Source organism: Rhodamnia argentea, chromosome 2, assembly GCF_020921035.1.
Source record: "Rhodamnia argentea isolate NSW1041297 chromosome 2, ASM2092103v1, whole genome shotgun sequence".
NCBI lineage: Eukaryota > Viridiplantae > Streptophyta > Magnoliopsida > Myrtales > Myrtaceae > Rhodamnia > Rhodamnia argentea.
The window spans coordinates 9,104,615-9,127,581 of record NC_063151.1 but is presented as its reverse complement, the minus strand read 5'-3'; the positions used below and the strand labels follow the sequence as shown (position 1 = coordinate 9,127,581).

General features: G+C 42.7%; 1 protein-coding gene across 2 annotated transcripts; it reads left to right on the top strand.

Moving 5' to 3' along the window:
- Nucleotides 1-9,166: 9,166 nt before the first annotated feature.
- On the top strand, nucleotides 9,167-20,597 carry LOC115738753 (large proline-rich protein bag6-A). 2 transcript variants are annotated; one of them, XM_048274243.1, is made up of 18 exons: nucleotides 9,167-9,416; nucleotides 10,394-10,530; nucleotides 10,970-11,087; nucleotides 11,465-11,557; nucleotides 13,548-13,666; nucleotides 13,784-13,867; nucleotides 14,548-14,739; nucleotides 14,818-14,887; nucleotides 14,971-15,110; nucleotides 15,958-16,122; nucleotides 16,420-16,491; nucleotides 17,043-17,166; nucleotides 17,243-17,560; nucleotides 17,647-17,774; nucleotides 17,909-18,091; nucleotides 18,556-19,191; nucleotides 19,986-20,141; nucleotides 20,282-20,597. In XM_048274243.1, exons 2-18 carry the CDS (start codon nucleotides 10,399-10,401, stop codon nucleotides 20,345-20,347), a joined length of 2,796 nt encoding a protein of 931 aa, XP_048130200.1. In that variant the 5' UTR covers nucleotides 9,167-9,416; nucleotides 10,394-10,398; the 3' UTR covers nucleotides 20,348-20,597. The 2 variants fall into 2 exon arrangements, with proteins under 2 accessions (XP_048130200.1, XP_030527336.2); XM_030671476.2 differs by having other exon boundaries at nucleotides 11,465-11,572.
- Nucleotides 20,598-22,967: the final 2,370 nt, after the last annotated feature.

Genomic DNA, 22,967 nt, shown 5'->3' with positions numbered 1-22,967 from the left:
AATTCTCCAAAGTTCATCATGACATGATCTTCTCAAGATCATCCTTTTTCCATGCGGCATTTAATGAAAGACGTCGTTTCCGATTCTCCTTTTGAATTCAAATCGTCACGACGGTTCGACGTGGTTAATAGCCAACAGGAAACCCGCCACTCACGTCATTATGGTTACTTACGTGCTTCACCAATTGTAATATACCTCCTCGCCTCGATAACCATCCACTAACTTTACCGCCTCGAACATCGGAAGGTCGTGGGCGGATACTTAGCATCGTGGGATGAACCGTTCCTTGGCCTTTATCTATAAATAGGACCACTTGCCCGGAATGGGTACTCATCCAAACCCTTCTGCCTTTCATTCTTAGAGAAAACTTCTCAAAGCCTTAATGGAGCGCGTGTCTTCTTCTTCGGCTTCATCTCCCCATACATACTTCAGCCGTGAGTTCTCGGCTATCCGGAGGGAGATTATCTCCCTTCCGAGTTACACCTATACCATGCTGGTGGTGAAACCACGGGCTCTTGATAAGCTACACGCCCTGCTCAACCGCTCTGCGCCCTAAAATCTTCCCTCCGACCACCCGTTCCGGTCGGACTACGAAGAGTTCATCACACTCTTCGACTATAGGTTGGAGAAGTTTCGACGAAATCTGGCGACCATGTCTCAAAACGATCTCACCGAACATGAAGTTTGGTGTAAGATCGAAGAGATCGAGAACGGAGAGGTGGTACACAAGGAACTCTGCAACGTCCGGAAGCCCTCCATGCCTCTCATGCTAGCGTCCTCCAACTTGAACATTGTTTCGACCGCCCGATCGCCGCCGACACTGCGAAGGCCTCAAAGGAATCCGAGCAGAACGGGCAAACTGCGAGACCCGTTCCTTGGCTTCTATCGGGGTCCCTTTGGAGGGTCCGAAGGCCATGTTGGACTCTACCAATGGTCTTCCAGGGTCGGAAGGAGCACCTTCAACGGCCGGAGCGGAAAGGACAAGCCGAGGCGACACCGGAGGAGTTCCTCCAGGAAGAGAACGCCAAGTTAGAGTGCCGGCGGGGCTTCGTGGTTCGTTTCAAGGAGCACTTCCAAAGAAGGGTTCTGGGGCGAGCGAGCAAGAGGAAGAGAGAGAGAGAGAGAGAAAGAGAGAGAAAGAGAGGAAGAATGTAAAAAGGTTTTTTTTTTGAATGAATGGAATTGAACTTTCTTACTCCTCGCTTTCTGATTCTCCTCGCATTTCCCACATCGATGGATAGAACTTTTTCAAATACTTCCCGTTAATCGAACGTTGTAGTTCCCTTCCATCAATCTCCATTACTCGGTACGCATTCCCCGGGAGGGCGTCAGTTATCAAATATGGCCCTTCCCACTTTGACGACCACTTGCCAAACTTCTCGCTATCGAGGTTCATAGGCAAAATAGTTTTCCACACCAAGTCTCCCACGTCGAAATGCTTAGCTTTTACGTGTTTGTTGTAAGCCTTGGCAACCCTTCGCTTCTGAGCCATTAATTTTTCCAAGATCGTGGCTCGATTCTCTCCCAATTCATCAATGTTGGCGTACATCATTTCATCGTACTACTCTGTAGCCATACCATCTTGGAGCTTTACTCTTAATGATTGCACCGTAATTTCCAGGGGTAATACGGCCTCTTGTCCATATGTCAGCATATAATAAGTGACTCAAGTGCTCGATCTTTTGGAAGTTCGATAAGCCCATAACACCGTCGACAACAGTGAGTCTCATGCCCTTGGGTTATCCTCCAAATGCTTTTTAATCAATCCGATGATTATTTTATTGGAAGCCTCTGCGGCCATTAGCCCGGGCATAGTAGGGCGTCGAATGAATCATCTTGATACCCCTCAACTTAGTAAAATCCAGTATTTCTTGGCCTGTGAAGACCGTCCCTTGGTCAGCGGTGATAACCGTCCCTTAGTCGCAGTGATAGTCTCCGGAATCCCAAATCGATGAATAATACGCTTTTCGATGAACTCCTTAACTTTTTTGTGTCACGCTTTTGTACGACGCCGCTCGACCCATTTTGTGAAGTAATCTGTGGCCACTAAAATGAAACCGTGCTTCTTCGACGAGGGAGGGTAAATTTTCCCTATTATGTCCATTGCCCAACCCCGAAAAGGCCACGATTTAATAATTGGGTTCATCATCGAGGCAAGTACTTGCTGGATTGGTCCATGCCTTTGACATAATTGACACCCTTTCGCGTAGTCAATGCAGTCTTGGGTGATTGTTGGCCAAAAATATCCATGTCGCCTTAACAACCACTTCGTTTTCAATCCAACTACGCGCACCACGCATCCCTTCATGGACTTCCGTCATGACCGCATCGCTTCCTCCCGCCCCAAGCACTTGAGAAGCAATCCGTCGACTGTCTTTCGATACAACTCGTTGTCGATCAACATATATTTTAGGGCTTTTCTTTTAAAGTCCTTACTACCAGAACCCGGGTTTTTCAAGTAGTTTACCAAAGGGGTTCTCCAATCTTGTTGGCCGCTGGTTTCTCCCGAGCTTTATTGTTCAATCATCATTACCCGAGCATCTATCGATGGTAAGGTCCTTACCCGAGTAATGAGGTGGTCCGCTAGTTCCTTCGATATACGATATCCCGACGCCATTTGAGCCAATTCATTAGCTTCTGAATTTTCACTCCTCTTGACATAGATTAGCTCGTATTCGACTAACTTCGACAACAATTCTTTTGCCAGGTGATGATGTTTAATAATATTTTCATTCAAACATTGATACTCACCGTTTAGCCGTTTGATCACAAGCTGAGAATCACCCTTCACTTTAATTGACCCGATCCCCATGTCAATTAAAACATTCACTCCCACGATCAGGGCTTCATATTCGGCTTGGTTATTTGAGCATTCAAAGTCAAGCTTGAATATGAGTTTTGTTTTCCGTCGAAAAGGTGATATAACCATGATTCCCGCGCTCGAACCGGATGTCACCGACCCATCGAAATATAATATCCAAGGTGCAATACCAAGATAATTTTCATCATCCTCGACTTTTAAACCCGAAGGGTATTCGATAATGAAATCGGATATTGCCTGCCATTTCATCGCTTTGAGCGGCACATAAACCAGATCGATTTCTATCAGAGTGAATGCCCATTTTGCAATTCGGCCCCTAATGATTGGCCCGGACAACATGTACTTAATCACGCCTGCTTTACAAATTACATATACCGTAGTCGGCAACATATAATGTCGTAATTTTGTACAAGCGTAGTACAGTGATAAACATAGTTTTTCGATGGACGTATATCTCGTCTCGGCATCGTTGAGCATCCTACTTAGGTAGTACACGGCTTGCTCTTTTCCTTCATCGTTTTCTTGAGCCAACATACTCCCTATCGTTGTATCGGCGGCCGACAAGTACAACTTCAATGGCCGTCCAGCCCTTGGTGGTATCAACACCGGTGGCTTGATGAGATACTCTTTCAACCTGTCAAAAGCCACTTGATGCTTCTCTTCCCACGCAAACTCTCGCTCATTCTTCAATTTGAGCAATGGGAAGAAAACTTCGATTTTCCCTGAGAGGTTAGCTATAAAACGCCGCAAGAAATTTAATTTCCCGATTAACATTTGCAGCTGTTTTTTATTATCAGGAGATGGCAATTCTAGAATAGCCTTAGCTTTATTCATGTCTACTTCTATACCTCTTTGATGAACCAAAAAACCAAGGAAATTGCCAGCTTTTATCCCGAAAGCACATTTCAAAGGATTCATCTTTAACTTAAATTTGCGCATTCTCTCAAAAGCTTGCTCTAGGTGATTCGGATGACTTACCTGGTCTATCTTAACGATGATGTCATCGATATAGACCTCCATGAATTCCCCAATCATATCGTGGAAAATGTAATTCATTGCCCTTTGATACGTAGCACCGGCATTCTTCAATCCGAAAGGCATGACGACCCATTCGAATGTACCAATAGCCCCGGGACATCTGAATGATGTCTTGTGAACATCCTCTGCCGCTATAAATATCCGATTGTACCCAATGTCCGTCCATGAGGACATCATTTCATTGTTGGAGGTCGAATCGATTAACATATCGGCCATGGGCATCTGTACTCATCTTTCGGGGTGGCGACATTGAGGTCGCGGAAATCAACACACGCTCGGAGTTTGTCATTCTTCTTCTTGACATGCACAATATTCGACAACCATTCGACATACCTTGCTGATCTTATGAACTCGGCCGAAAGGAGACGCTCAATTTCCTCCTTAATTTTAAGGATTACTTGGAGCGAACCTTCTAGCACTATGGTGTGGTAAATCCCTTCTTAATTGGCAATTGATGCTCCACTATATTTATCGAAAGGCCAGGCATCTCATGGTAATTCCAGGCAAAACAATTCTTATATTTCTTCAATAAATTTACCATTTGAACCTTGCATCACCGATCGAGTAGTTGGCTCACATAAGTAGGTTAAGGGCAAGCCTCATCTCCGAGATTGACTTCTTCCAACGGGTCTTAAGCTTGAATTACTTTGTCGCCCTCCTTAATTGGGGATTCTTCGAAATCTAGAATGCCATATGCAAGCTGTCCAGCTTGATCATTTTGCTCGCCCACATTGGCCGCATACCTCTTAGCGAGGTTTTGTGCAAATGATTGAGCTTCCATCGGAAAAAGGGTCGATTGATTCCACCGGTTCCTTTCTCGGGATCCACTCGGTGCTCCCTTTGTCGAAACGGCAGAATGCAATATCTCTTGAGTCCGCCAGGCGGCTTAGATATGCGAAGGCAATCATCCGCATCACTTGTCCCGGATATGCGGGTCCATGTAACACAAGTTTGGGGATTTGCTTTTACATATTCCACTTTGTCCCAATTCCAATGCCAAATCCGTGAAGTGTTGATGGGACACATTGGTTTCCATGTATCCAATCCCGTCCCAACAAAGAAGTTATAAGACCCGCGCGACGACAAAAGGATGTCCTCGATGTCTTAGATCCAACGGTCGTAACATATACTCCCTTTACTTCGAATCTCGCCGGTGAAATCGCACAACCGTATATTCGATGGGATTATTTCGTCATCATTCTTTCCTATTTTCTTGAAGAAACGGTATGGAATGAGATTTAGCGTTGACCCCCCATCTACGAGTACTTTCATTCCTGGCCGCCCGTTGATTTTGGCATTTATATTAAGTGACCTCAAATGATTTGAGAGATCTTCCATGGGTTTTCCGAATTCCATGGTTTCTTCATCGCCGAAGCAAAACCGAGCCCCTTCCTTTTCTTGCGTCGTTTCCTTGTCGCCGCCGTCACCTGAGGTTGACTCAAGTCGAAACTCGTGTGGTAATTTAGCTCATACCATACAAGAGCTTAGAGGGGATATTGACCGGCTAACAGGGGTTTTAAACCGGGATTTAGACGCGGATGTTTTCTGTGGCTTTGTACCCTTGTCCTCTTTTTCTTGAGCCGGGTGTGCCTCTTCCGGTCGTCGCCGCCAAACCGCATTTCTTGTCCTCCGCAGCTTGGTATGGTTAGGAGCTGCTGGTACCGTCCCATGACCGGCCGGAATCTCCTGTTGCCGTAGTATGCGGACCCTATTCTTTCTCTGCACCCTCCTCTTCCGAATTCGGGTCAAGATTTTTTCCTTTTCTTGGTCCTCCGTCACCTCATACCATGATCCCTCTACAGGGTTGCCTAGTATCTTAAGAGTTCGTCGACGATGCGGCTCATGGGGGCTTCGTCGAAAACTTCTGTCGAACTCCTTTCCCCATCCATAATGGACTCTTTCTTGAGGATGTGGGATCGGCGAACTATAGCTTACGTAATAATCGAACTTGCCACTTGGCTCACCTAAAGTACCGATTGTAGGGTCTCCCTCATCGTACCTCTGCTTAAATGACTTATAAATTCTCCGATGGTTGGGACTTCTCCGAGGTCCGGCACTTTCGATGTGAAAAGGCGTCTTGTCTCTTTAACTAATTCGACCGCTCTTTTGGTACCCTTCCTCGGGTGTACTCATGTTTCCCAATTTTCGTCCGCAATGAGCGCATAAATCTATTGACGTATGCCCTTTACTCGACCGCTTTAAAGACACCATTCTAATCATTACCGGAAAAGGATCGATGTCTACATCCATCGGGGGCTTCCCTTTGTCCTCAACAAATTTGATCTTTCATTGTCGAATCGCTTCTTGAATGTTCTTTTTGAGGACTAAACAATCCGATGTATTATGGCTCCACGAATGGTGCCATTTGCAATACTTCTTTCCCGCTAATTCTTCTTTGGACGGTATCTTCCGTCCTTCAGTTAACTTGATTTGTCCGTCACCCGAAAATATGTCGAAAATTTCTTCCGCCCGATTCGCATCGAATGAATAGTACACTGCTTCTTTTGCTTTAGCCATTATTGCTGACTTCTCTTTCATCCTTGCCGGCTTCAATGCTTGGCACGTGTATGGCTTGTCGATGGTTAACTGGGCGACGGCTGCTTCGATAGGATCCGCTAATTCTTCGTCGAAATCAGGTGGCTCGACGAAACTTACATCTCCTCTTCGTATGCCTCTTGTCTTTTCCTTGAGCGAGTCTCATGCTTTGCCGCCATTGTGGATAATTCGAACAGTCGCACATGGATGCCCCACCATCCTATCTCGTATTTCGAATTTCAATCCGTTGAAGGCGAACTCAGCGAACGTTTTTCCTGGTAAAGGAACTAAGCATTTGTTCCTAACCCGTTTAAACCTTGCAATAAACTGGTCGACAGTCTCGTTTGTCATTTGCTTCATTGTTGACAAATCCGCTCGACAAGTTCGACACCGCTCTTTGAAACCGGCCATGAAACAAATGCTCAATCTCCTCCCATGTCAACACCGAATTGGGTGGTAGTGCGGTATACCATGTAAAGGCTGTTTTCGACAAGGATAATGGAAAGAGCCTTAATTTCCAGTGATCCGCATGTGTAGCATCTCCACATAGTGCTAAAAAACGATTGATATGTTCATACGTGGGTCGATCATCCTCGCTAGTAAAAAGTGTGAACTCAGGTATTTTAAACCCTCTTGGGTACGGGATCGTATCCATCCAATCCGGGTATGGTTTTCGGTAGACATTAGCCCGGTATCCTACCATTGGGTCAATATATACGGATACCTGGTCGAACACCGGTTGATGGTACTGCGGTTGATATGGCATTTGATATCCAGGTTGTGGTGCATGATACATAGGTTGCACCACAGGCTGAAACATAGGCTCGGGACTTGGTGGTTGTAGAGCCCGATTCATCTGCTGATATCCAGGTCGTATGGCATGATGTCCAAACCGCCCTGGCCCTCTGACTTGGGGAAATTGGTCCTGCCCCCTAGCCTGCCATTGCCCCCTAAAGGGTACTGCGCCCTGATTTTCAATGATCATGGGTGCGGTTTGTTCATTGATAGGGACAGGGTGTCCCGGAAACATAACAGTGTCCATAGGTATATCTTGTCGAATAGGATGTCTAGGGAACATACACGTGTCTGCATTTACCGGAGGTCTAGGTTCGTTGGTTGGTAACGCTTCCCCTCGTTGTAGAATCAGCGCGAGGGGTAAAGGGCGAGTATTCTGTCCTACAGGGCCTACATTTGGTGGTGTCGTTACTAGTAACCGCCACTTGTTCCTGGTATGGAACCATTCCCTTCTTGAACATGAGGTGGGTTAATCGTAATCCCATGCCGTCCCGAGGCACATTCGTGATACGTGTTGATGATTAATGGCCTGACAACCTCGGTCATTCGCTGGACCATGTGATCGAAAACTCGTTCGGACTTCTTCGATGGTACGCCTTATCGATGTTAACATGACAGGCGTCATTTCCGGATTTCTCCTCGGCTCCTCGACGTTCTGTCGAGAGACCTCGACGTCCTCTTGATGGGCCGTGAATGACTCCATTCGTTGTATCTCTTCCCGGGGCTCGTCTCCACCACCGTCTAAGTTGTTACGTCCTCGTGTGCGTGGTATAGCACTTCTCTCGAACCGACACCAAAGGTCCCACCGAAAAAGATTGTTGCCGTCGAAATCCTTCGACAGGCTTTCTTGGTTATGGGTTCTAGACCCAAATTGACTATGGCCCAAAAAGGGTTACTTACGCAGAATTTTTATTGAACTTAATCCGTTCGTTTTCCGAAAGGGAGTTAAGGTCGGTTGACAGAGAGTGTCAAATGCAAGATTTACACAAAGACGCGTTACAAACAAGCTTCGACAACTCGACGGCCCAATATGCGCAATAGTAACGTATGTAACAAACTTCAACGCGACCCCGGAATTGAATCGACGAACGGGATGATGTAGGACACAATGCTGGAATTTAATCAACAAGGACGGGATTGTATGACACAATACCGAATTGAATCGATTGGACAAGATGGGGAAGGGTGCAATACGGAATTCAATCGACTATTGAACCCGGTGAGTAAACGCGAATCTAATCGATGACACCTAACTCGGATATGATGCTCGCAATTGAATCGACGACGGAATCTAAAAACTATAACTAGGCTAGGCTAAAGGCTAAAGGCTAAGAGCTTAGTTGAAAATGCAAGTGTTTTGGATTTGTTGTGTGTATCTTGCTACTACGAGGTATTTATAGGCAAACTCTTTGGTAACCGCCGAGCGGTTTCTTCTTTTGGCCCCACGCTTTGCTCTTTTCCATAAGCCACGTGGATGACGGTTTCCCGGTCTTCGCGCCTTTTCTTTTTACCTCGTGGGGATTACCGCCAATGGCCTTCCTCCGCGCGCTTTTTCTTACTCTAGAAGGAAGTGGCGTCAGAGTTTATCCCGACACGTGACACCTTTCTGATTGGCACGTACCTTGCTTCAGTGTTCCTTCCTATAGCTGATTATCGCTTCCTCACGTGCTCGTCACGAGTCTTTCTTGGATTATTTTAAGTGTAAACACAAATCAATCGAAATTGCGATAAAAGAAAGTGTTTCGTACGTTAACTACGGTGCATCAAATACGAACAAACGGGCGGTATTTATAGTAGAATCAGGAGCGTCTAAATTGAGAAACGACTGGAAATTAAATGAGAAAAATGGCTAGCTAAATTATATACGTTAATAGCTAGAAAATTAAGGAGGAAACGGCTAACGAGGGTAACTTCAGTAGGAAGGAGTTCTGTCGTGGGCTTTCGCTCTTCAAAAGCGCAGAGCGGTGCGTTCTAGATCCTTCTGGAATCGCAGCTCATAAACAGCACTCTATGCGATAACCGTGGCCACGAGCTCCTCGCGATTGTGCCCGAACCCGAGCTCCTGGCGAACCCCCAAATCCTCTCCCGACTTGACTCGCTCACGCGCCGCCGCGCGCCCGTCCTCTCTTCTCGGCGATCGGGGATCGAGGACTTCGCGCCTCGGCTCTTCCTCCTCGTCTCTCCGCCAAGATCGGCGCCTCTTCTCGCCGGACGTGGTTCTCTCCTGGTACGGTTCAGTTCGGTCTGCGCGTTGTTGTTTTTTGTTTCTCAAATTCCGTTCGGTTGTGAGAGGTTTCCCAGAGCATTGATTCGGGAGAAACATGTTTTTCATCTCTGGTTGTTGTTTGTCGGTCTTGAGCTGTTTAAGCACGGCCTTGTGGAGAAATGGTATGGGCTTTAGATGATGGAATTTACTCGCTCTAGTTTCATCAGGCCTTTAGTCGGAACGAAGACCTAGTTCTGGTTTTATCGGTTTTACGGTGTTTTAATACGGCCATCCCGAGCAAGGGTATTGGCTTTAGGTGTCGGAATCGATTATAGTCACTTTTAGTCTGGCATTGGCCGAGAATGAAGCCCTATCAACCAACCAATTTCGATAGTTTTTGTGACTAATGTATGGCCACTTAACGGTTGATGGAATGCAACATGTAAACGGTATTTGATTTTAATGTCCAGCGTAAGAATTTGGGTCTTCCAGAACGCTTTTTGTTTTTCTATATGTACATGGCCGGTGTTTGGGATGCACTATGCATTATCCAATTCTTGCGGCTGATTGAAAGAAATGATTGTCGAGCTATTCTTTCAAGTCAGAGATTTTTGAATGTCTGCATTGTCAAGCTTCATTCAATTTTCAGGAAAGATCACCTGTCGCTGGCTTTGCTTTATGCATTGAAGATACCCCCTTCCCGTCTCTTTCCTTCTCATTTGGCTGATACTTATGTTGGGTTTTGCTCTTTCCATTTGTCGTATCTTCATCACTTTGGCACAGTTCAAATTTCTTCAAACGCCTTCTTGCCACTGTTATTTTTTGTGACTAGGGGTACACCAGTTAATTATTATTAATCCACTCATACCCATTACTTTCTCTATTTCCTCTGCTGGTGTCCGTAGCATGACATAACTTCTGTCCTAATATAGGTTGACCTTTCGTCCTTGTGAAATTTCTTGTTAGGCTGTTTGTGATTGGGATCTGTTGCTACACAGGTAGCATGGCTGACCAATTCAGTGGGGAGGGTTCCTCCAGCACCAGTTTTTTCTCGGGGGAAAGTTCAGATTCAAATATTAAGCTGAACATAAAGACTCTGGATTCACGAATTTTCAATTTTCAGGTGGACAGAAATGTAAGCGACCAAAGATCAACTCTGTCTGCTTCGCTAAGTTCTTCTCTGCGACGATATGCTAGTTACACCTTCTGTTAAAGTTGTTCTTGGCTACGTGTACCAACACAATTTAACCAGAGCGTAAAAATGCAATTTGAGTTTTTGGGCCATGGTCAATTAAAACTTAATGGTTTTATTTTGGTCAATTTGGGAGGCACGCTGAATTTCCAATGCTTGAAATCTATCGATGGCAAGCTCAAGGCCTGATTTGGGATATTTTAACCTTAAGTATTCAATTGACCAAAATAAATCCTTAATTATGAGCGACCTAAACCTTAAGTCTCTTCTGTACCTATCTCTTTTTCAATATTTTGGCCTCAAAACACTATGATAACTGCCTCGCGTGAGGGTTGTATAGTTCATGAATCATCTCTTGATAATTAATGTGAAACTGTTCCAGATCCCGGTTTCAGCATTCAAGGAAAAAATAGCAAATGATATGGGCATCTCGGTAGGTCAGCAGAGGTTGATTTTCAGGGGAAAGGTTTTGAAGGATGAGCATCCTCTTTCTGAGTACCGTATCCTACTTTGCATCTTACGTAAAATGATACTCATTTTGAGCTCCATATTTTTAAGTATATATTAAGCATTACTGCTAATACAATAGCGAGGATTGGTTGGCTCATTTATTGGAAAATTGAATGTGATAGCTGCATTCATCTAGATCTGTGACAGAGGTGACATAGTTAAACCGTACCAGCAATAGTATGTAACCTTTCTGCTTACTGATAGCAATGTATATGTTAATGCTATTATTGTCTTTGAATTTGCAATATCATGAAACTGGCTGCTGCATTTGAGTAAATACTGTTGATGCAAATGCATGGAAAATCATTGATGTACTAACTTCCTCTTTTGTATGGAGAATACTATGTTAGTCCTTAACACGTACAAGATGTGGAAAATGGTGACACTTTGCATTTAGTTGAAAGACAACCGACACAGTCACAGCCTTCTTCTGCATCAGGGGCTGTCGAGCCTAGTGGTGGTAATGTCAACCAAGGTATTTATTTTTTACCCTATTCTTCTGCATGTAGGGTTTGCAAGATTCTGGAAGCTTTGTTTGCAATTCTGGGGTGTGTTTAGGTCCTTAGCAAAGACTTGTATCATTTGATGAGGCCATGAATAGCTAGACATGTGACATGTGAGGACTATGGCTAACCTGTTACTAAAGTGTCATGAGGGAACTGGAGCAGGTAACCATGAGATAGAAGATCTTCTTTCTATTTTATTTGATTCTTTTCTTTAGTTATTTCTACGTGAGTACAATCCATTGACATGTGCTTGACTATTACTAAACTTTTACATTAAATATGGATTTCTCTCACATCTAGAATATTGATATGGATTTTAGAAGGGGTGTCCCCATGGCCTATTGTACTTGGAAATTTGGAGTATACTACACTTGCTAGGTTCTTTACCTAGAGAGCTTAGTTTAGATCACTCTCCGATGACATAAGATGATATGTAAGCTTTTTACATTTGCCTCTCTTCTTCATCTCATTGTGGTATTCATGTGATCTGGAGAAAACTAGTACCTTGCCAAGGTTGTAAAAAAGTGAAAAGTGAAAAGTGAAAAGATATCGAGGAAGCTATTTTCCAACTCAAACCGTGAGTGATAGGTGAAAACCATGAGTGATACTTTGATGATGAATGTCCATAAGTACACTAATAAGTGCAGCAGCTCCATATTCTTATTAGATATCTAGTGATAAATTGGATTCTTTTTCTTAATCTCAATGTCTATGTCAATGTATACCTCAAATTTCATTTTGTATCATTGAATTTGTCTTTGGATTTTTCAGTCTCATTGAGGCATTTAAGTCGATGTTGTGCCTAAACTATGTGAAGATCAATTACAGTTACTATGACACCATACAGACTATTCCGGTCATTATCTGCTTGTATTTTGATGCTCTTATTTAATGTTTGTGAGCACCGTAACATGTGCCTTAATTTATCTTTAGATGGTTGTGGAGAGCAAGATTAGAAGTATGTGTAAAGAAAGGAAACCTGAGAAGAGAGAGGCAAAAGGGATAAGAAAATGAAAAGGACGAGAGAGAATTTAGGGTTACCAGAAAATATTAGTTCACTAGAGATTGGCGTTTTGGTACACGCGTCCCGCATTATGGAACAGTAGCGATTTGGTAGACTTAAATGAGTGTTCTCAACGTTCCGATACAAATAAGCATGTTACCTACACATGATATCTATTTTATGCTTCTATTTTGTATTACAAGTTCTTTTACATAAAAAGTTTTGTTCGATTGTGCGACTTACCGACTGAGAAATGTTTGATGTATACTGTACTATCTATCTTATCCTTAACTAATATATCATTCTTATTTTGATATATAATCCAAAGAAGCCTACCCCTATCTTACCACACTTTTGACATGGTGATGTTCCGCAATCCTGTTTTCATTGTGCGTACTGGAGCGATCTTTACCCCATGTAACCTGTTAACCTATATCATCTACAATTCATAGTCTGGTGTATGGTAGATGTTGTGCTGCTGAGTCATATTGTTAGGAGCTGTCGATAGTGATGTTCAGAATTTTGCTAATCTCATGCGCCACTCACTGCTTCATTTATTTTTGCAGACTTTAGTGTGCCCTTTTAATACAATGTTTTATGCAGAGAAAATTTGGTTTACTGTGCTTGTTGGGACATAATGCTTCTTTTGAAATCTGCCACTGGTTGTATAATCAAATCTTATTTCGTCAACCATAAATTAACCTTGTTCCAACTTTTTAAAACATTGTTTCTAGGACCGTGATGTGCTTGTTACTTTTGACTGTCTTTGGAGTATCTTGACATATTTAATGAAAAGGGAATGAATTTACTAAGTATTTCCTGAAAATGTTAGTGCGGAAAAAGTTGTCAAACTAACAAGAAATTGTGTATTGTAATATATGGAAAGTATCAAATGAAATCAAATGGTAAAATTTAACTTGTTTTTTGATGGAAATTTACAGGGACTGATACAAGTGCTGGTCCCCCCAGGAGTCGTATTGGCCAAATCTCCCACAGTGTAGTTCTTGGGACCTTCAATGTTGGGGATCAAGGTGAAGGTGTTGTACCAGACATGTCTCGGGTAAATTGCTTCTTTATTTTTATTTTTATATTTTCGTCTTGTTGAAGTATGAGAGTTTATCCTGGATTATGTTCTTGGGTTCCAATTCTTTGTAATCTTTTTGGTTCTTACTTGCAGGTCATTGGTGCTGTTCTCAATTCTATTGGACTTGGTGGTCTAAATGCTACAAATGGTAGTGGCAACATGCAATCCCCTGTGTCGGTGGGTAACAATTGGCTCTCTTTTTTTTTTTTTTTTGCCCACTAACCTTATGCTGCATCAGCAATTCTCTTTGGGGGATGAACATGTGTGGGATGTAAAAGTGACTAAGCATTTTATTGCTGGTGTGCTACAGAAACACTCTTTCCTTTCTGATGGGCTTGTTTTATGACCTTTGTGACCATCCTTGACAGCTCTTTGCGTTCCTTAATCATACAAGTCGACTGAGACAAAGCTGTGCAAAAGTTAATCGACATTTTTTGAGCTTTTTCTGCGATTCTTCTGATGTGCTGTACATTTCTAGCATTCCTGGTTCTACCATTCTGCACAAGTCTGTTTTCAGTGACAATTTGTGGTGATTACACTGGGATGGAATTCTGTATTTGGTCATTGATCTGAATTGTCTTTCAATTGCATGAAGTCCTGATTCAGTCATCTAATTACGGCCCACGCAGTTCCTTTTTTATGCATTTGTGGCTACTGCTTCCAGCTGCAAGCAAGTAAATTACTTGCTTAACCGTTAAAGAAAAAGCGAAGAACTAAGAGAAGTGGTTATGTATGAGTATTTGGTGCTATAGTTTGCATACTGATTCTGACCGGGGAACTTGATAATTCAGATCTCTTGGGGAATATTCGACCATTGTGAAATAATCCTGCTTCTTCTAATCTTTGGTTGCTCACAGTTCAATGTTCCTGGTCGAGGTCCCCATGGAAATGAGTCTGAGGCGACTGGTGCTGGCAGTCGAAACCAAGCTGGAAATCAGCCATCAAGTGGACAATCATTTTCCAATCAACCATTCCAGTCTCCACCTCAAGTTGTGCAAATTCCCTTAGCAGCAGCAACAGCGGCAATACCTATTCCTTCACTCAATGCGGTAGTATATTTAGTTTCATTTCACATTAGATGATGGACTTGATGATGGATTTGAATGTTCTTTCTTCTTGAAACGCAGCCACTTCCTGATTCTTTGAACACGCTTTCAGAGTTCATGACCCGCATGGAGCAGTCATTCACACAAAATGGTATCTCTAGGACATAGCGTTTTTGATTTTTTGTCATTTAAGTAAGTTCAGAGTCCATAATGAATGGTTATCTGCTTTATCAGGGTATCCGCCGAATTCACCCTCCCCCAATCTTGAAGAACTAGGGCCCAATGCTCGGGGATTGCCTTCTCTGGAAGCATTAAGCATTGTTCTGCGTCATGCTGAGCGTCTTCTTGGTGGTCAGTCAGTAGCTGCAATCTCTGTAAGCTCTTATCCGGAGCATCATCTCTTAAACTTTCTTCGTGCTCATTTTGTATAAATGGTGTCTTTGGCAATGATTTTCCATGCAATTGCCACCTGTTGCTTTGATCGTTATTTTGGCTGTCTAACAGTTCTCCGGTCGTGTGATTATTGGTTTTGCATTCTTCCATATGTGCGTGCTTTGTACAAATCAATTTTCAAAGTACGTCTTTTCACTTGTTGGCTTGAGAAGAGGAAAATATAGTCTACTTAGATTTGAGGTTATTGCTACACTTGTTGGTGACCATCATGGGTTTTCATTCATTTTTTTCACACATTGATGTGTGAGTTTTCATTTAGCTGACCAAGAATTCTTGGATGAGACAATATTAAACAAAAAGCTCTTTGCGGAAAGAGGTTCCCTCCCCTCTTTTATTCACAGATTTTACACTAATTTTGTTTTTTTCCAATAAATTTTTATAGATGTGCTTGATAGGTGAGAAATGGAATTTGTTTTTTGTCACTGGTACTTCAAGCTCAAGGGAAGTGGCAAGATATGTGCCGTGGAGACAATGTCTCCAGATGAACATGTCCTCTTCTTTCGTTTCTCACTTGAATGCACATGAATCAATTGCATGTTGTTGCCTGAATTGGCTAGTGCCACTCAATTTCACGGATGTATTATATAGTTTTATGATAATTTTGATATATCTGGGTTTAGATGTGATTATAGTCCGTTCTATTTCTTGATGGAGATAACTTTTGGTATGCTAACACTTCTGAGATGATTTACTAATGACGGTATGAGATTCCTGTTCACTTTTGTCCTCTTTTCTGATTTTGGTACTTGTAATGCTACAACTTTGTAGCATTTTGCAGGGCACTTGGAGAATGAGGGAGGATCTTTGGATCCTTCAGTGAGGGGGCAAATACAAACAGAGGCATCTCAAATTGGGATTGCAATGCAACATTTAGGTGCTCTTTTTCTGGAGCTTGGGCGAACTATGCTGACTCTGCGTATGGGACAATCTCCTGTATGAACTTTAAAATGCTTCACTTTGTTGGATTAGTTCATTTATTAAAATTTTCTGGACTGGCTTTTACTTTTGCCTAATCAAAATCTCGTGACTTGCAAACTGACTTTGTTAAATTTAAAGCACTTGAAACTTTCATAAAATGCAAAATTGACAAGTAGATTCCTGTTCAACTTTCTCAATCTCTAGAAATTTGAATATTATTCTAAATATTGGTGGGAAGGAGAAGTACCTTTTGCCTTGTTTAAGCTGAAAGAGACAGGCCCTGATGTTCTATCTTTATTTATCTTTTGACAGGGGCAAGCTTTTGTGAATGCTGGGCCTGCAGTGTACATCAGGCCTTCGGGGCCTAACCCTATTATGGTTCAGGTCTGGAAGTGTTGCCAGCTATTTATTGTTTTGTTTAGATGTTCGACATAATGTTTTGATTTAATTTTCATGTATCAGTCCAATCTCTTCAGTAATTAGATCTTTTAGGTTTAGGGGTATAATTGGAAGTAGATATCTTTTCTGGCTAGGGTAGCGATTCGTCAGAAGCTCATGGCTGTATTATAGCTATATTTGATTGGATGTAGTTTAAGCATGAAGTATGACAAGAAAGACTTCCAATCGTTTGACTTTCATTTAGATCAGATCGGAAAGGAAATATAAGTTGGGCATGATGATGCTTGTAGCTTGTTAAATCTTGGACAAACTGAAACGGTATGACTTAAGCATTTCCAAAATATTGTGGCAATCAAGTCGCTGTAACTATTCCATTTCGGTCTAGGTTGCTTGCATGAAAAGGAAATATGGATTCTTTCATGTACACAAAACATCAACTAGAAGCATAAGCACAGAGATTTGCGATCGTTCAAGTTTGCTTTTCTCGACTGACTATATTTCTCCTGTAGTCTTGACTCTTGAAATTTTTCTTTCAGCCTTTTCCCCTTCAGACCAACCCTCTTTTTGAGGGTACAGTTCCCCCATCAAACCCGGTAGCCTTTGGTCCTGTTGGCATTGGGAGTCCTCCAAGGCACATAAACATTCATATTCATGCTGGTGGTAATGGTTGTACACTAGTGTTATTTGTTGCTTTTGTCATCCAACAGTCATAGTTAGTGTATGTCTTGGTTGCCAGGCACCTCGCTCGCTCCAATTGTTTCAGCTATTGGTAGCAGGGCGAATAATTCAGAAGGGATGCTGGGTCAACGCGGAGATACTGCTGGTTCTGGTGGTTCAGGGGCATCACGTCCTGCTAGTAGTGTTGCTGCAGCATCTTTTCACGCACAACCTAGTGGTCTCGGAGGCTCAAATGCACCACCATTGAGTGTAGCTGTTTCTACGACACAGCCAAATTCTGAATCTGCTCCAGCGTCGTCTCTCATATCTGAAATTAACTCCCGCCTTAGAAACTTAGCTGGCAATATACAGGAAGGGAGGAACGAGACGCAGTCAGGTAGTTTCCTGTTGATTATTTATGATTGATGATCATAATTCTTGAAAAGTACTGAACCTCTTTGGGTTACCTTTTGGGTCAAGCAGAGTTGAATGTGGAGAATCCAGCTGTTGGATCTGCCGAGGCTACTGTATGGTCAGATAATATGGCAGTCGATCGAGTTGGGGAACCCACTGTTTCCTCAGGTGCGTCACTTGAGGAAAGTGAACACAAGGTATGGATGACAGACAGTTCTGCTGCACGTATGCTCTTGTACTGGAAAGTACTTTTAGTTGTCTTAGATAGTTTTAAAGCATTTTAATAAGTCAAAATGTTTAGCCTTGTCACTAACATTGGACAAATCTTAAGGAGTCAATGGATGTGACTTCAAGATGTCCACCTAGCTGTCCATCAGGAAGCTCTCCGACGTGTTCAAGTCAAGATGCCGTTATTATAAAGTCAGAAGGTGCTGCAAGTCACAATGAAAAGCATGATGTTCGTGAGGAGTCACATGTCCCAAAGGGATTGGGGCTTGGAAGTTTGGAGAGGAAGGTTAGAATGACATTTGATGTACATTGTTATAATCTCTTATCGCTTATAACCATTTCCCATCAAACTTACTGGTTGGCCTATGATATTGTTCATACAAAGACTTATTTCATGACTTCTTTGAGCACAACCCTATATTGGTAGATGCTGATAAGTTAGATATATTTGTGTCTTTTTATGGGGCCTGCACCCCCAAGGCACCATGATTGTTTTTTCTGGTCAAAATTACTTGCTTGTTTGGCTGGAGGGATCATCATTATGGGACATTGGTTCTGCAGCATTTTGATGTCCTTGAATCCACTTTTTTACTTTTGGTTTCATATATTTAGATGGAAAAATATACATGTTCCAAATGGTTGGAATGTTTCAATTATTTCTTCATTTGCAAATCATTATATTTATTCTGTTGGAATAAATTGTTTCACGCACAGAGTCTCTTTAAACTGATATGTTGAACACTGAACCAGCGACGGGGGAGGCAATCAAAACCCCCAGCCAAGGAAGACAATGGAACATCAAGTGCTCCCATTGATCAAAATCAGCTCATCAGATCCAGTGGGCAACAGATTTTGCAGTCTCTGTTATCTCAAGGTTTGTCTGTAAACAGAGCAGAGGCAAATAATCGACCAGTGGGGGCATCAGCTACTGCTTCTGTACAAGTTATGGAAGATTCATCACAAGGACGACAAGGTCCTGATAGCCAGGTTGATATGGGAGGTCTCATGTCTCAGGTTCTGCATAATCCTGCATTAAATGGTCTGCTAGCGGGGTTTTCGGAGCAAACGGGGGTTGGTTCTCCTGATGCCTTGCGAAATATGATGCAACAGCTCACTCAGAGTCCTGTAATGATGAATGCTGTAAATCAGGTTGCTAGACAGGTTGACCGCCAAGATCTCGGTAATATGTTTGCCGGGATGGGAGGCCAAGGTGGTGGAATTGATCTGTCTAGAATGGTCCAGCAGATGATGCCCATTGTGTCTCAAGCTTTAGGTGGTGTCTCAAATGGCAGTTCATTGTTCTCGGAATTCGAATCTGAATTTCAGAGACCTTCCAATGAGAATAGACCTAACGGAGACTACGTGACTGGTGATTCTGTTGATCAGGTTTGTACATTGCACCTAAAGAACTAGCTACAGGGGATTGCATGCTCTGTCTCGTTCACTCTCGATGTGCTTGTTAGAGGGAGTGATGATTGTTTGTTTCTATGTATGCTATAGGGCTAGGGGCTGTTTCTTGAATTTGCCTATTTGATGTTTGGTGAATTTGCCAATGTAGACATATCATGAATCAGTCTCATGTATGTGTGACCTGAACAACGAAGTAGGGATGTTGAGTTCATTCTGCATATAGCGCTTAATTGTCTGTCAGAGTCTTATTTTTGGTTGAAATCGGTTGTTTTGGCCACACTAAAACTTGTATTCTTTTGTGGTTACTAGAAGTCTATATAGCCCATCAAGGCAGTGGAGAGCCGTTTACATTTAATTAAAGGCCAAAAATTTTAGCAGAATCTAAAAGGATTTGTCCATATGTAACAAATGAACCTCCTCCTCACCAGATTTTGCTGTCTAATGTATCTAATATATAACTGGAGAACTTTTTTTGGTCTCACTTCTTGTCCCTTCCAAAATTACTTTTCATATCTTAATGAGCAAAAGTTTAACGAGTTAAGTCCATCTACCATCCATCAGCCACTGAAAACTACCCTCACCCATTTCTCCCCTCAAAAACTAACCTTATCCTTTTTTGAAGTATGTTAAATGGTCAATTCTGGTAATCATTTTACTTCTAATGCTTTCAACAGACGGGCACCTCCATCTTTTTACTGAGGAAATTCCAGATTCCCTGATCTTGGTCATGTCTTGTATGTTAACATGTCTTTGAATTGGGTTCTATGTAGGTCAACATGGAACATGTAATTAGGAACATTGAAGACTTACATCCTCCGTTAGATGTATTTAACTCAATGGTCGAAAATGCAAGTCGGGTGTATGGCAACAGAAATGATTCTGAAGACATTGTGGTCGCACTTCGTGGAGATGAGAATCTAGCAAGGGTAAGTGCTCTTCTGATGAAGATCTGAGCCTGATGCATGTACAGACCTCTGATTTCCGTTTCATTGATGATATTGCCCTTGGTGAAAGACATGCATATTTGTCCAAGCTCAAATGTTAATTACGATGGTGCATTTTGCAGGAGTATATCGAGTTGCTGCGTCGTGATGTGCAGCAGCGGCTGCAGGGTGACTCAAGGCAAATGTAGGTACTGGTAATATAGCTGTCAAGATGGATTTGGGCTAAGTTTTGAGGCCGCTTTGGATTGTCCATGAGCGTCCAGTCAAAGACTTTGTACAGATATGTCTCAGGCTTATAGGATATAACAATGTAGTCATATATAGGTGTCAGTGAACCTGAGCGTCTGCTTTTCTGATGTATATTTAATTATAACGGTTGCCTTTTGCTGTTGTGTACCTTCATATATTTTCTGCCATTACATTGTTCCCTTTGAGTTCTGGATTTTGTTTTAGCTATATCTGTGCAAGGGTTCGGTGAAGCCATCAGAAGGCGGGCTTAACCTTGGGACGTGATTGGCTTTAGTTTTGCCCGATACACAGGTCTTCCGTGATGCCATTACATTTGAAATTATGTTCTTGTATTCATTTCTGAACTCGCAGCTTTAACCTTGAATCTGGTCCTTGGGAGATTTTGAAAGTCAAGGACCTGACTAGAGATCCCCGAGGTACGGAGGGTGCTTATGTTGGGGCCAAATGTAGGCAGAGGATTCTTGATTAGTGGAAGTCAGGTTTTAGCTTTGGTGTCTTAGTCATTGGACAAGCAGCTGGTGTCTAGCACTGTGGTCTCATGCGTGTCTGGATCTTGCTACTATTTACAGCTTCTTAGGCAGTCAAATTTTTGCTTCTACGCAGGATGTGATCATCCTTCACGACGCTGGTCTGCAACAGTATCTCCTTACTCGCGTTTGGGTGCTCTATAGACAATGTATTTTCTAGAGAACAGTTTCTTATGTGACAGCCGCATTGTTTTCATTTCCTAGACAACGGACGGCAGAATACAGTCACGAAGCATGTTTCGATGTATTAGACACCAGTAGATTGACAATGTCCTGGCCTCTGGTTCTTCCTCATTAGGTTGATGGGTGTCAGCATGGTTGCGCAGAGAGAGAGAGAGAGAGAGAACTCGCAGCATGGCGGCGGTTGACCGAGTGGCTCAAGACTTGCTTGAGCCGAAATGACCCTTCGGCCGGCCAAAAATGCCGAAGGGGGGGCATCTTGAGCGCAGATCCACTTCCCATCTTTTTGGGGGGCTCCGCGTTGAGAATAGAAGCAACAAGGTCGTTCGTCAGGGACTGAAAACACGCGATTTTGCCGCGCCTATCTTTGCGTCGTGTCACGGCCGAGTGCATGGGAAAGTTGACCTTGGATTCTCCGCGGGACCCTCCCCTCGATCCAAATACGACGAGCAGTTTTGGCAATATACCAGCGTTCCGGGCTGGGAAGACTAACGGAAGGTGGGGCTTAGAAAGCGCGTCTAGGGTCATAAAAATGGAAAGGGTTTTGTGATTTTGAGCACGTGGTACTGTCCCGCGTTGCCGCGTTGCGAGGTTGTAATAACGTGGCATGTGAATGCCGCGTGATTAGTCACGTGCGGTCCAAGCGGTGCGGATACGTTATTGATGCCATTCATCCCATGCTTCTGATCTCAAGTTGCATCATGGGAAAGTGCGACTTTAATTCCATTGGCTGCTTCTTGCAGCTGAGCGCGTAAATCTTTACTTTTCTTTTTTCCTATTAGTAAATTGCACCCCTCGTTTGAGTACCACAAGACAAAAAAAAAAATAAAAAAATTTGCTTCACCGTTTTCCAGAACACTAATCGTGACGTCACGAAATTGTCATCACCTGTCGTCGCATTTCGCGAATTCCAACGATAGCACATTTCCGAAAATGGATGGTGCTTTTCCATGGAGCCTTATGTTAGTAGATCTTTAATAGCCAAGCTGTCAGGCGAATTACCAAAGAAAAGACTAGGATTGTTTGACCATAAGCAACCTCGTCACCATGACTATTTTCCTAATGGCCAGATTCTCTGGTCTGGGGGGTGGCGCCAGAGCATGACCCCCTTCATGTGCAATTTCTAGGAGTATCAGCGTCATCATCCAAACCGATCATTTCATTTTGGTGATAGCCATGTTTAATTTAAACCCGTCACCCAACTTGCCGTTTTAATCGTATAAAGGCCATTGTATATGGCGAGCCTCGCATTAATACCACATGATATAGAGATTTAAATGATATCGAGCTCTCGTCACAAGCCGCATGCAAGAGTTCGTCCTAAGATTACAATTGTGGAAAAGTCTTAAACTTATTATAAATGTACCAATTCAGTCATAAATCAGCTTGCATTAGGACAAATGCAAAAGTATTTAAAACTTAATTGGTACAATTACAATATATGTAAGACTTATTTAGTTAATTTTCCTCAAAAGCAATATAGACTAGGTTCCCCTTATATGGTAGGAGGACAATTTGCCTTACCATCCGTTGACAAACAGATGATTCTAGGGAGATTTTAGTTTACCGTTTCTGCACTTACATTCCCCTGAATTTTGAGCTGATGGACATAAAATGGACGTGACTTACCTAATTAGTAGGAAGATATGCAACAATTACGTATGTGATGGAGCCCCAAAAATGGCCAAAAAAAAAAAAAAGAATCTTGGGAAAGATGATTAGGAAAATGCCCAGATTCTACTGTCAAACCATTCGCACAACTGTCCAGCATCCCCAGAAAAATCAAAAGAAGGGAAAAAAATTACCACTTTCCAATCATGTCTCTCTCTCTCTCTCTCTAGAAACAGCAGAG

Coding starts and splice junctions, on each gene's coding strand:
- LOC115738753 (XM_030671476.2), top strand. CDS start 10,399: ATGGCTGACCAATTCAGTGGGGAGGGTTCCTCCAGCACCAGTTTTTTC. Junction 11,088..11,464: donor GCATCCTCTTTCTGAGTACC/GTATCCTACTTT, acceptor AACACGTACAAG/ATGTGGAAAATGGTGACACT. Junction 11,573..13,547: donor TGGTGGTAATGTCAACCAAG/GTATTTATTTTT, acceptor GGAAATTTACAG/GGACTGATACAAGTGCTGGT.